The sequence below is a fragment of the Rousettus aegyptiacus genome, unplaced genomic scaffold (assembly GCF_014176215.1).
Source record: "Rousettus aegyptiacus isolate mRouAeg1 unplaced genomic scaffold, mRouAeg1.p scaffold_m13_p_2, whole genome shotgun sequence".
Classification (NCBI taxonomy): domain Eukaryota; kingdom Metazoa; phylum Chordata; class Mammalia; order Chiroptera; family Pteropodidae; genus Rousettus; species Rousettus aegyptiacus.
In genome coordinates, this window is record NW_023416295.1 from 27,894,174 (window position 1) to 27,908,922 (window position 14,749).

Below are 14,749 nucleotides of genomic sequence, written 5' to 3' on the forward strand. Positions count from 1 at the left end.
GAATTGGTTGGAAAGGTGAAATACGAAGGCTTTGGTTCCACTGTCCTTCATGGAAGTCAACTTTGGATGATGCAATACTTTTTGGAAATTGGAAGCTGTTATAGACAATAAAAGCTATCAAAAGCAAGGAAGAGAAAGTTAAGGGACATCAATCTGATTAGAAAGCTCTCAAAATTATCTGCCGACATTAGATGGATACTGGTTTTTAGGCATTAACATGGATATGTATTTTACGCATTTCTATGCAGATTCAGTAGAAAAAAATACCTAAATATATATTTAATTTCATAGGATCCCAAACCACTTTGAGGATTTAAACTGATAAGCCAACCTCCAAGGGACTGATTCTTGTAACTAAAACACAGACACCTCTGGGGTGAAATGTGGCAACAGTTTGACAGGCATAGCAGTAGCTTAGGCCAGAAAGGATTTATCCAATTAAAATTATGGGATGAATTTTGGCTGGCAGAATGTAATTACCAGCCTTGGAATGGATCCAGGATCCTGAGGTTAACACCCCTCCTCTTGCCAACAACCCTCCTACCTGCCAACACTCTGAGATGGGGAAGGCTGGATCTGACACAATCGCACATAATACTGTTGTGACATCTAAGTACAATGATGATGATGTGAGAAGCATCATGAACCTGATTTTTTTTAACACTCATTATGTTACTTATTTTTATGCCACATTAGGCTAGAAACCAAATGTCCACATAAATGTTAATTTCGTCAAATCTGTGTTTAAAAAGTATAATTAGAAAATAAAAAAATAGATTTAGAAATTAATTTATTCCGTTAAAGTAGTTATTTAGTGATTATTTCAGTTTAGGAACGAAATTGGATCAAAATGGTGACATTTAATTGCTGCTACATTAAAAAAAAGCAGGTTCTGATTTCTTGGAAGAGAAATGTGTTCTCAAAGTTCACTGGCCTAGAAAAAAGGGAAAAGCTTAATGCCTGGTTCATATTGGTTGTTACTTTGACTAAGTGGGCACGTGCAAGTACTGCTTTTGTCCTGGGATGCGTCCAAATCATATTTACAAGCGCTCGCGGGCAGTGTTTCTCAGGAGAGAATTTACCAAACGGGTGTGTGTGTGTGTGTGTGTGTGCGCGCGCGTGTGTAAACCAGAGAAAAGCGCCCCCTGCTGGTGTATGATCAATGGCTAATACCCTCATCATTAGATTCTACTGCCCTTTTAGAAAGCCATTCATTTACAAGGGGAGAATTGTGGAGAATCCCCAGATGAAGCAGAGGAGGCGAGGAGGCAATTCCAAAACGAACGTTCAGCTTTCCCGGACGCGGGCACGCGGGGCCGAGGCCAGGGTCAGGGCCAGACCTGCAGAGCTGGCCCCGGCGGCGCACGGCTGGGCTGGAGCGCGCCCGGGGCGCCCGGGAGGCGGTGCCGGCGGCGGAAGCTGCGCGTCGGTCACGCGCGGCGACCCCGGCTCGGTGCCATCCAGCCCGCCAGCCCTCTGCGCGCGCAGGTCGGTTCCTCTTGCAAACCACGGAGCGGCCGCAGGTTCGAGCCGCGCCCGAGGCAGCCCCTGGTTCCCTAGCCCCGCTGTTGGCAGACGCTGCTCCCGGCAGGCCTCCTGGGGCGGTCGGAGAGTCCCTCGCCGAGTCTCGGGTCACCCTTCGGCCCACGTGGCTCTGGGTCACTCCACACTGGAACCGCCGTGGGGCGTGCAGAGGGGTCCCGGCCGCGGGTTCTGTCCCCGAGCACACGCTTCCGTCTAGTCGGCGAGTCTCTGCGACGTCAAAAGTGTTAATGGTGGTGCTTGCGTAGGAGGCAGGCGATCTGGCCGAAACGTCGCGAACTGCTCCACTCGCCACTGGCCCTGCTAGTTACTTCTGGGGAGAGGCAGGTTTTTGGTCTATCGCCGGAAGTAACCGAACAGTGATTGAAGGGGTGGGTGGACTAGGATCCCACTCTTCCAGAAGTGTTGGGAGGGCTTGCTTCCGGGTCACTTTCCTAGAGGAGGAGGGAGAGAAATTCCAACCCTTTCTACTAACAATCCTGACTACTCTCCAAAAGCCTGGTGCCGCTGCTAATTTCAGCGTTTGCTGTGAAGGTGGATTTTTCTAACACCATCTTTGTGTGATTTAGCTGTCCACAGGGAATCAAAATGTGGAATGAGAAGATGAAACTAATCCTTTCTTTTGCACTGTTAGGGGTTGCCATAAACACCATTTGTTAAAAAGCATAATTATGTTGGGAAAGTGCCTGATGAGACAATTAAGCTACATAAACACACCGAAAACAAATGAAAGCCAGAAGACGCCCACACCCCTTGTGTAAAGCAATTTTTTGTTTACGTAAAAACCAGAGGTCTGAGCTGCTTTATTACAACAATGTTATTAATGTCTAAGAAAAACCTAATAACCATATTCTTACGAATTTTCGATGAGATGATAGTCACAGTATGAAAACCTGAACTAACCATGGAAACCATAGTTCCTCTAGGTTAAGATGCTTAGGCCAAGGAATAATCCTAATGAACAGAAACCGGCAGATATATTCATGGAGAGCAGTGTTACTTGTAGCACAGCACGTTTAGTTCAAACTGGCAAGCTTAATGTTTGTCTCAGAGTTGGACACCATTCACTGCCGGATCTCCCACACAGAGAACATTACTCGACACAAAATGATCTTCATCAAATATTTGTTGAATGAATTCATTTTTAGATATATTTGAAAGATGCCGTAATATAATGGACTGGTCTTGAAAAGCGTAATTCTTATTTTGAGATATTTAAATTTCCTTAGTTCAGAATATCATCTGAAGCATGGAAAGATAACGAGTTGAAAAATACCATTCTGGAGTACTGAAGAGAATCAAAGCATCCTCCAAAATGTGTGTAATTATCCATTTTCGGTGAAAGAGTCACATTTTGGGCATTATTCAGTAACATCAGAGTATATGTCAGCTTTTAGTTCAGGGTACAGAGTCCTGTGAAGATTTTAAACTGATTTAGAAACTTTGGAGTTCAAAGTACGAGGGGAACTTAGTCAAATAGTTGTCATTTGAAGCCCCCCAAGTGAGTCACTTTGTCTGTTCATATAGTCCCCATGGCATGGCCCATAGAGATACATTTTCTTTTTATCAGAGGAATATAAGAATCAGCATATTAAATAGTCTCCCTTATTCCTCTTTTCTGTATTTCCCTAGTAAGTCTCATTTAACAAAAGGATCGTGCTTATTTGTTAAATAGTGCAAACCTCTAAAACAGCACAAGCTAAGGAAGATAATGCTTAAAAGGGAATAATATACTTTAATGAAAAAGTTTCACTTATATGACAGAATTAGGCTGGCTAATTTGAGGAATATTTTCCAGTATTGTTACCACGTTCATATGTTTGTCTGTGTATGACCTCATACAAATGGTTTCTTGGTTGAGCCAATCTGTCATTTAGGTGTTCTCTAGGAATGTAATAGTGAAGGGTTAATGTTTTGACTGAGCAGTTTCCAAAGAGCTATGATTTTTTTTATGGTTAATGAATACAAAAATATTAATGAACTGTAGAGACTGAAATGAAGACTCATTTTTCTCCTATTTTAGAAAAAACTCAGCATGTCTTCCTCCAGACTGCGGTCCGTTTGGCTGCCTGTTTACTAAACATTTCAGAAGCCAGAAGAAAAAGCTTTGTTGAGGACATAGCAAAAGCAGCTCTTCTTGGAAAAAATGGTAGGAACAACAGACAATTGAAAAGGATATGCAATGTTTTGGTAATCGATACTCTGCAGACTGTATCTGTGGAACACTCTTCCTAGATTTTCCCCCTTGTTCTTGGGCTGTTACAGATTCTTTCCAGGACACTGAGATTGATCAGTTACTCTGATGTGCACATATGTTCTTTTCCAAATGTCTGCATGTATTCAGTAGTCCGGTTCTTCACATTGGAGATTAAGTGTCTGAAATGGCCACTGTTCAGGATGTTGACAGGCTCCTGAGCAGGATATAGTTACATAAAGGTTTAATGTTCTCCTCATGGGCTATTTATTTGATCATTAATAGAATGGGCATAATTGTACATTATGCTTTTTGTTCTGCAGATTACATGAAAAATAAGCTTGCCAAATACCAACAACTTTTCTAAGCACTCCTGCCAGTAAAGCCCATGCTGTCATTACAGCACTATTATCTCTATTCCATTTTCTCCATATAAAGACTGTTAAGCAATTGCACATAAGTGATGTGCATAAGATTGCTTAGCAGTTCAGGAGATTGGAACTCAAGCCTCCTTACTCCCTGGGCCAGTATTTACTATGAAAGATACTACTTTTTTTTTTTTTTTTTACCCTTGTTAAAGTGTTGCTGTGATGACACACAGTTCTAGATATCATTTGTTTTTACTCACCCACCCACCCACCCACTGCAGTGTATTTACAGTCTTACAGTGGTTTAAATAGAAAAATTGTATTATTAAATCAAGTTTCTTGGCAACAGGTGAGCTTTAGGACCATAGCCCCAGAGCATTTCAGACAGTATATTTTAATTTCCGATGGTTATTTTTGATTCGGTTACAGCTTTTCATGAGCAAGAAGTGTTTTCCCCAGCCCATTTCTAACAATTAGCACATTTAAGTTACTGTCTTGCAGTAGCTGGAAATGTCTATGGAAATTCCTGATAATTACTGATAAGAAAACGCCTCTGGCATCAGCATACAGCTGCGCTTTTGCATTCTCTTTGTGGGAAGAGCCCGCTTGGGCTCCTCATTGTCAGACACAGTACATCTAATGGGATTGGGTTACCTGTCTCTGTGATTAAGTGAATGTGCAGAGACATTCGTGGAAGCCACACACTGATGGACGTCTGGGTCTCAACTCACAGTTTTTATCAGCTTATTAGTGGCAGCAGCTCAAATGGAATTATAGCTATTACACTCCATTACAAATACCAAACAATTTACTTCTGCTGAGATTCAGACTGACAGCTCCTCCTGCCAGCAGTAATTTTTTTTTTTTTTGTATCTGCATGCTTAAGAAATTGCAGGAGAAAGTGTTTCATTCTTTCAGCATTTGATTTAATTGAATCATATGAAACTGAGAATAAAAGCTTTTCAGAAGATTTAAAATGAAAAAATAAAATAAAGTCATCTCTTCTTCTGAAAGCTAGAGTATGTTGAAAAATACATTAAAAAGGGGACTGTATGATCTTTTTCTTGCTTCATCTTTTATGGTTACGAAAATGCAAGGAGGGTAGCACTAGTTAAGAAAATGACCTATTGTTTTACAGATACCTTAAAGGCATTTATTTTAAAGTGAGTGGGATAAAACTATATCACCTATAAGTTTTCTAATTAAAGTAATGTGAAAACATTTAAATGGTCCAAAAGGTCTTAAGTAAGAAACCCTAGTTATAAATTTTAGACCTACACCAGGGTAGGGCTGTATTAGATGCTCATTTGGCTTTGAGTGAGTGACATAAGTTTTATCTTTTCACGTTATTAAAATTAATAGTAGGGCTGCTGTAAGCTCTGTAGTTCCTGTGTGTAACTTATTTTTCCTCTCTTCTGAAAAGATTAATTGTTAAGCTGCCAGGGGACAGGGCGACAAAGGTATAATGGCATAGCGAAAGCTTTAATTACCGCCTGAAAACTTTTGTCCTTCACTTTGAATTTGCTTTTGTAGACTTAAGGGAGGCTTTTAAGGGGCCTGAACCAGGCTCATAAACTTCAAAAATAGCTTTGGGGTTACGTGTGGCTGCCATACACGATAGGGCAGCGTTCTCCTCCAGGTTACACATTCAAGTGAGTCACAAGCCACTGGAAGCTGGAAGTTGTTAACATCTGAAGGCTGTTGGTGGCCTCTGAAAAGGAGATGGTGGAGGCAGAATGGTTTCTAATAGACAGGTGCATGCATCCCAGAAATCTCTGCTTCAGGCACTAATTGGCCTATCCTGGTTTTTCCAGATGTCAGGTTTTGATTCAGACAGTTTGATTTCCAGGGTTGGGAAGGAAAAATTGATAAAGCCTAGAAGATGAGATTGACAAAGAGCAGAATTTAGAATGATATGATTTGGAGGTTGAAAAAAGAGGCTACGTCTTAGACCAAGTTAAGAGACACCAAAGCCTAGAGTCTGAGATGAGCAGTCTGGTTATATCAGAAGTTGCGATGAGAAGTGGGCATTGCTATGAACGAATTTTATGATCAGGCTATGTCACTTCAAAGGCGACACCCCAGAATTTTTCTGTCGAACTAGATTTAATTCTATCCAAAGAAATAAAGTATTACATTTTATCACAGAAAATAATTTTGCATTTACTTTTTTTTTTCCTTTACAGGGTAAAAACATCCTGAAGTATCAGATCTCATATTTTCTGATCAAGACTATGGCAGATCCGTTATTCCAATACCAGCTTCTATTGATGAGTTAGGTAAGATTTTAGTTTCTTTCTTTACATATATGTCTTTTGATGAAGGATAGGCTTCAGGTAGACATGAATGCTCTTCAATCACTGATTTCCTGTTTAAATCTGAATACTGCATTACGTAGAGAGTCTACCTTAAAACTGCATTTCATCATTTTTTTTTGAGCATGTACATATCAAACATTTTCCATTTCCTCTTCATTAAAATGAACCTTGAGGTCCAAGATTTAATAACATTCTTTCCCTGAAGATGATCACATATCCTTTGTGGTTAAAAAAAAACATTTTCAAGTTTTAACCTGTGAAATGATAGTGTTGAAGTCAGCCTTGATTTCATTGATAGCGTGGACTGAAACACGCTAAGCAGTTGTGGTTTGAGTCAGAAGCTAGAAATCTTGAGTTGGTTCATGCACTGAAAGGAAATGGGCTCCAGGTCTCATGTTGTAAGGTTTAGTGGGACAATTTGAATTTGAAGGATCATAATTGTTTAAACAAAAACCTGTTTATCTTAATATTGCTTAGTAAAGTGTTCAAAATATTTTCAAATAAACTTTATTTCAACTTAGCAGATTGTTCTTTTTTCTTTTTTCAAAAGGTATGTTTGTTTGAGGAGCAAATAGCAAATTGATAACTCAGCAAACATAGGACAAATTATCTTGAATATTAATCAAAAGAAGTAAAATTTGCTTCTTTGTTGTTTATCTTTCTTGCTAAAATAGTCATACTACACTGCAAATGAAAACTCAAAGTAATAACATAAAACTTTTAGGTGTTTATAATACATATTTATATATAACAATGAAAAATCTAAATACTGGACAAAAGCAAAAATAAAATAAGTACGTATACTTTTTAAAAATTTATGTTTGTATGTATATTTTAACATAAATTTATAAAAATTTTTGAAAATAACAAGAAATTTTATCAGGTTAATTTGATAAAGTTAAAAAAATTAAAATAACCAATTATAAAAAATACAGAGTTGTTTAAGACTGATAAACAGTGCATAATTCTTCCACTTTGGGGAATAAAGAGGTGGAAGAAATGTGAAATTTTATGTCAGTTAAGAGGTGGGACAAAGGGAAATGTTGAATCTTTTTTTTTTATTTTGGATGAAAAAATTTTCTATACACATTACAAAAGAAAAACAACTAGTGGTACAATAAAATATAGCTGCCTTTTTTTTAGCTGTTAAAATTTTAATGATTGTTTTTTAGAATTTTACCTTTTTAAGGCAATTCTGTTCTGGCTGCCTGATTGAAGACCTTTCGGTCCATCAATACAGAGGTTCGGGAGGTTCTCCCTCGCTTGGGAGAGTGGACCTGGTTCCCGGGCATCCCCTCACTGATGTTGGAATGGGAGAGTGTGGAGCTGTGGCCAGAAGTGAGAGAAAGTTTTGAGTAGTGTGTCATTTCTTAATGGAAACCATTTTTACAAATCAGAACAGCTCGTGACAATATAATCACTCCGAAACTCCCCGGGAAAAGTCGACCTTGAAGATTTGTGTCAACGATGAGCTTTCATGAGTGGCAGTGGCACACTGTGTCTTTGTGACTCATCTTTCCACTTTCCACTCCGTGACCATGGAGCACTAACTGCTATGGGATGAGGCAAATCAATCATTTGTCCCTTACGAATTCATGATAGATCATAAGGAAATAACAGTAGTTTTTAATGAATTCCTTAGACTCTTCAGGGTAGAACGATGGTGTGTTTGCCCATCTGTGTCTTATTTTCTTGAGCAGGGGTAATGATGAGGTTGAAAAACCACTTAAATGTTAACTTCTACCCCTTTTTCCTCTGACTTTTTCCCTTTTTTTCCCCCTATGCACAACTCTCTTTAAGATTTTCTTTAGAACTGAACTGTCACATGCTTGATTTCAGCCCCAGGGGTAAGTTTAATTTGGAAAATTTGAGCTATGTCACTTGAGGTGTTTTTGAATTAGGCAAATTGGGAGAAAAGAAAGACCTTTTGCCTGGACTGTCTAGCTGTACCACGGTTAATTACGACATGCAGAGGCTCATAACCTTTGGGGAAAAGTCCGGCCTTAGAATAATTGCATTCTTCTCTATATGACCTCAGAAATCCCTCTATGATGTTGCCTCATTTTTATTTACATTTGGGATGTAAATTTGGACTCTAGCTGAGCTACATCAAGCACTAGAAATAGGAAATGAGACTTGTTTCCAAAGGAGAACCTCACTTTGTGCTGCATTTTAACACGACCTGACAATCTAAGTATTACTTCCCAGGGAAATCAGGCCCCAAATTTGCTTTCCTTTCTATCCAAGAAAGAGTTAATTCAACATGGGGGAAAATATGTTTCACACAGAAATGAAGAGTTCAGAATTGTGCAGACCAGAGTAATGATTTTAATTGTCTTCAAAACAATTATGTTCAATTACGTTAAATCTCAAATTAGCTAGTACATGAAGTTCTTCATTACATCACGACCAGTCCACCCCAGATGTTCATCCCGCGTAGGAGACGGTTGACAGTCGGAGGCTCTGGACACAGTGTTTCTCTCTTCTCTTGCCCTTTTGCTTCATTGGCAGCTACTGTACCTCATGATTTAAACATGGACATTTCTAATTAAATGAGAGCTCAGCTGCATTCTTGAACTAATTTATAACATTTGATTTGAAATGTAATAGCTTCAATTTTCATCTGATTAAAAACAGTCATATACTGTACATGGTTACTATTTTGATGCTCCAACATGCAGTTTTTATTTTTACATTCCCCTTTCTACACAGCTGTTCATCTAATATCATCCAAATTTTTTTAATTTTTTTTTTTTTTTTGTAACAGCTTGCTTAGGCATTCTTATAAGGCAAAAAAGTATTCACATTCTAGGATCAGGATCTTGCTATTCTCAGAATAGTGAAGGGATATTTTTCACTAGGGTAACCCCTTCTCAGGGAAACCAACTTTCAAAGAATTTAACCAACTTTCTTTGGGAAGAAGGGCATTGGAGAATATTCCAGTGATATAAAAGATAGTTGATGTCGATATATGTAATTCATCTATGCTTTATATGCAAAAATTTTGACTCATATATTTCAGAATTTTTTTTTATATTGGCTGTAAGCTTGCTTATATTTTAAGGAAGGGGTTATTAAAGTAGGTAGCGAAATTGGTGTCCAGGAGATTTATAAATACTGTCAAAATCATTTGCAAGTTTTTATGCATGTGCTTTCTTGTATACATACATAGACACACACACTCACACATAATTTTGCATATAATTTTAGTTTAAAAACTTCTAGAATAAAGGGCACAGCAATGCATAGGTCAGAAATGACTGCAGCCTGGGCTTCAGGACCTGTGAAGGACTTCAGTATGACTGGCCAGAACTTAGAGGTGAGATGGGATGGGGAAGACATTCCTGGGAATGTTGAGAAATGAAGCTCAGGAAGTAGAGGTCAGATCATGAAGTCTTACATGCCGGGTGAACCTTATCCTAAAGTCAGTGGAAAAAAATGAAGAATTTTAAGCAAGAAAGTGGTATAACTGGCTTTGAATTTTAGAAAGATCCCTCTGCCTGTGTGATAGAAAATGGGCAGGAACAGGCAGACCAGTTTGAAAAGTCGATGGTGGCCCAAGATAATAAGGAATGGAGAGAGACTCCATAGCATGGGGTGGGGTGGGGAACAAAACAGTGGCATGAAAATGTCATCACTTCCGAATGATGGAAGAAAGGAGACTTGGAGGGAAGGAGCACAGGTATATTTTTTACTTGCTGGTGTTTGGCAGTTGGATATATGGTTGAGAGCGAGGAGGCACATAGATCTAGACTTGCTCTCACCCTGCCCCTCATTCCAACTCTCTCTCTCCCTCTCTCCCTTCTCCCTTTCTCCTTCTCTTCCGTCCCTTTTTCTCCCTCTTTCCCTCCATTCCTTTCTCTCCCTCTCTCGCTTCCTCCCTCCCTCCCTTTCTCTCTCACTCCTTTTCCCTCTCTCTTTCTCTCTCCAATCCTTCTTCTCAGTATACTTATATCAAAATTTGGATCCATACTTAGTGGTTACATTGTTATAACTATGTAAACATTGTTCACAAGAAATCATTTAAAATATTATTATTTCACTCTTTCTGCACAACTTTTTTGCTGGAGTTGACCATTATTTTTTGATTGTTTATTTCATTTTTTTTAACATACTTATTACTGGTTTAACTCCATACTGTCTGTCAATGACAACATTTATTCATGCATTGAGACAGAACACTTCGTGTGTTGAATATTCTACCAATTTCATCTTCTTAAAGAAATATCTTCTAGAACTCTCTGACCTTGTCCAATTAGGACTGTTTGCCCTCAATTTGTTGAGAATAATTGTCATTCTAGGATCTCTGGAGGGTTCCCTTTATCTTTCTCTGTGTTGGATTCCTGGATTCATGAATTCCATTTTCTCCCTCACCCCTCTCTTTTAAAATATTTGCCCTTGTTTTGGTGGAACACATCCTGTATTAGGCTTTAAAAAACAGAGAAGTACATTTTTATCACCTTGCATGTCTGAAAAATGCCATCATTCTACTTTCACATTTAATTGTTAGCTCAGCCAACTATAGAATTCCAGGCCTGTATTTTGAAAACACTGTGTCAATAAATTCTTATTTTCATGTTGCTATTGAGACTTCTGAAGCCTTTATAATTCCTGATCCTTGTATGTGATCTGTCATTTCTCTCTGGATGCTTCTAAGATCTTCACTTTGTTCCTAGCATTCTGAAATTTCTGTGATGTTCCTTTGTATGGGTCTGTTTTCATTCCTTGTTCTAGATACTTGGTAGATCCTATGAATCCTTAAACCTCTTGACCTTCAGTGCTGGACAAGTCTCTTGAATTATTCTATTGACAATTTCTTTCATTTTTCTCAGTTTTTGTTTTTTTTTTTTTCCTGGAAGGCCCTTCACTTTGACATTGGAACTCTAAAATTGGTTTTCTATAATTTATTTTCTCTTTTTCCATCACTACATTTTTATAATACTTTCTGGCAAATTTCCTCTATGCCCATGAGTTTTTCATTTCTTCTATATTTGTTTCCAAGTGCTTTTAATTTAATCTCTAAATGTTTCTTTTATTTTATTATTTAAAATAACATCTTGGTCTTGTCCCGTGAATGCAGTGTCACTGAGTCATTGACATTTTCTTCTTCCTGCATAGTGTCTGTACTCCACCCCAACCCCAGCTCCAGGTTGCTTTTTCTTGTTTGTTTTAAAGGCTTTCTTCAAATGTCTGATGATCCATGGTAATTTGGAATCATTGGTAAATCTACAGGAACATTATTCTTTTGCCTGATGTGTAAGTCAGTGTTGAAGATGTTTAGTCTTATTTTCTGGACTTTCTGAAATTTTTATTGACCATTTCTCGAAGGGTCCCTGTGGGTCATAGTGCTTGCTGTATGTTTTCTCCTTCTTCCTTATTTGGTGTTTTCATGTGCAGGAGCCAGTGTTTCTGAAACTTGACCTGTTTTTCATTCACACACAAACCTTCACGAGAAGGATTAAATGAAAATGGAGGGGAGGGGTCAGAGCAGAAGGTACTCCGAAATTCTCCAGTGATTTACCAGTATAAATGGGCTTACTTAACATGTAATTCAAAATGTCTAGCTTTAAAAGTCTGGACCATAGCTATAAATTTTGTAAATGATGTGGAAACTTGCTTTTTGTTTTATGTCGTTAATGAAATAAAATCATGTTTGTTCAATGCCGTATAATTGACATTATTTAGAAGCCTGGAAAGAAAAAGTGTTAGCTAAGTAAGTTATATGTATAAAGAAATAGCTCTTACATGATTGAGTTTCTTTTGATTTATCTTAAAATATATAAAACATTAATGAACTTGATTAGAATTATCAGCCTCGTTAGATGTTTTTTCGAGTATTTTTATGACTTGGAGGACATGTGCCATGACAAATTCACACGACGTCAACACTTGTGTGATAGTCTTGAGACCCTTTGATTACTTTATTACAGATTGTCAAAACATGGGTTGATCTGGCAAATCAGGAACAACTTTTCACTTCAAGAATTTTCTACTCTGATTCTCCAGTTGCTATGGAGATTGCCTTATAAAACAGCCTTGGATTTGGTTGAGATTAGTCAATTTAGATGCTGGGTTCTGATATAGTTCTCTCCACCATCAGCACTGCCCTCGTTGCCATAGCATGAAAACAGTGGGTGATTTTACAAGCATACTTTAACATAGTTTTAGGACATAGCATTTAATTTGAGAATTATACAATACTGCCACCATATAAAAAACTGAAAAAACAAGGGATGGTGCATTGGGAAAATACTTAAAATATTAAAATTGATTTCCAGTGACATTAGTACATTTTCTCCGTGAAGGAGAGTTATCAGGTTGTTCACCCATGCTTATTCCTACAGGCTTAATAGACGCAACGGGATTATATCTACCCTGTAAAACAGAGATACTAATGAGGAAGAAGAAGGACAAGTGAGAGAACGGAGAGAAACTAACCTATTCTTCCATGACCAGCAACTGTAGGTGAACCCAACCATATTTAGAAAAGCTGCACTATTTTCTCTTACTTTGGCTCTGTGGTAAGCTGAAATTCAAACAAGTTAAAACCAGAGCTGGTAGATAAATGGTCTTATCTTTTGTCTCTGAGATGGACAATTCTAAGGCTTATCCATTTCCATTGCTCACAGCGCTGACCAGCTTGGTAACACATCCTCGTATTGGCTTTCTCTCCTTCTCTATTTCACTCTTGATGTATATCGAATAGGGTTTATTGAACATATTGACAAGAATAAATGTACTATAAGAATCTTCTAGTTGGAGTGAATAGGTGAAGTGCATGAAATCTCGCTGCCTGACTGTATACTTTTTGTAATTCTTTCCTAGTCTAGAAGTCACTTGTAAGATTTAGAGTTAAAAACTTGGAGACCTACCTCCTATTCAAAGTTTAGATGCTCATGGTTTTCTGATTTTGAATAGTTATTAGTTATCTACAGTCCCCAGAGATTGATGCTTTATGATTACTGATGGTGTTTAAATGAATGTGGACCTAATAGGGGTTTTATAACAGGTAATTGATGCCACACTAAGTTTTTGAGCCCAGGTGCTCTGACCATGGAGATGCTTTTCCTGAATTCCTTTTCCTTTTTATTCCTGCGTCCTAGCATTTGTTGTGACTTCCAGTGTCAAGGCCCCTAGGATTAGAAAATCCTGAAGAAATGACATAGTGATACTAGTGGTATTGATGGGCCTGTAAGATTAAGTGTGTTAACTTGTCTTCCACACCATCAGGCACCCACCAGCCCCCCTGCCTGGTCTCTACTGGTCAAACTGAGAGGGATTCTTCAGGAGGCCCAGAGCATGTGATAATAGTAATGGTGACAACAAATGGTTATCACATCATTATTAATTAGATTATCATTTATTGTTTAACTATTAAAATTGCATATATTAAATTACTCATTCTTCGATTTTAATTAACCAAAAATATGTAGTGGGTTAATATCTTGAGATATTAATTGTTGTGTGTTTCCTTCCTCTATAGCCTATGTGTGACTGTTTCTTGCGCAGTCTGAGTTATCTGCTACCTTGAGGGGTATAGAATTGTTATAATCAGAATGAGGAAGTAACAGTTACTGTTCATGTTTGATTTTTTTGCCAGCCGAATAGAGAGGCCTCGGAAAACCAGGGCACGAAGTATTCCATAGCGGTAAAATAGAGAAAGAAGGAGGCCACTTTACTCTCTGCCCTGAGGAGATGAGGACTAGGGCAGGGTTTGAGCGGAGGGCATTATAAAGAGTATGCATCTTCCTTTCCCAAATTTTGAACCAATTGAACAGTAGAGAAAGGCAGGTGAGAAATGGAAATACTAATTTTGTTATTGATAAAACTCGTATTGACAGCTGGATTTATCCAACTGGAGAATTAGACTCATTTAGCCAGTCAGGGGCAGCACTGGGCAGCACAGGCCTGCCCTCGGAAAGCTTATGGCAAGGAGGAGTGGACCAGAATGTGTGTTTCCTGCTGAGAGCTACCTTTTAAGAAGGAAGAAGGAGGAAGAGATAGGCCTACGCACACCCAGCTTCTCTTCCAAAGTCCCCATCAGGGAATGAATGTTGGAAAGAAGCAAGGTCAATATCTTAATTTCCTAGGGTTGCACTAACAGAATTCCACAGATTGGGTCATTTAAACAAGAGAAGTTTGCGTATAAACATAGTTCTGGAAGCTAGGAGTCCAAGACCAGGGTGTCAGCAAGGTTGGTTCTCTCTGAGGGCTCTGAGGGAAGGATCTGTTCCATTTTGGCTTGTAGATGGCATTCACATTCACATGACATTCTCCTTGTATATTATCTGTGTCCAAATTCCCCTGTTTTATGAGGATACCAGTCA

General features: G+C 38.5%; 1 protein-coding gene across 1 annotated transcript in view; it reads left to right on the forward strand.

Moving 5' to 3' along the window:
• The window catches only part of FTCDNL1 (formiminotransferase cyclodeaminase N-terminal like), a 41,963-nt gene that overhangs the window by 9,223 nt on the left and 17,991 nt on the right, over positions 1-14,749 (forward strand). Inside the window, 4 exon segments of the mRNA XM_036236674.1 lie at positions 3,566-3,691; positions 6,291-6,383; positions 7,612-7,671; positions 7,674-7,760. Of these exon segments, the coding sequence (XP_036092567.1) occupies positions 3,566-3,691; positions 6,291-6,383; positions 7,612-7,671; positions 7,674-7,760 (366 nt within the window).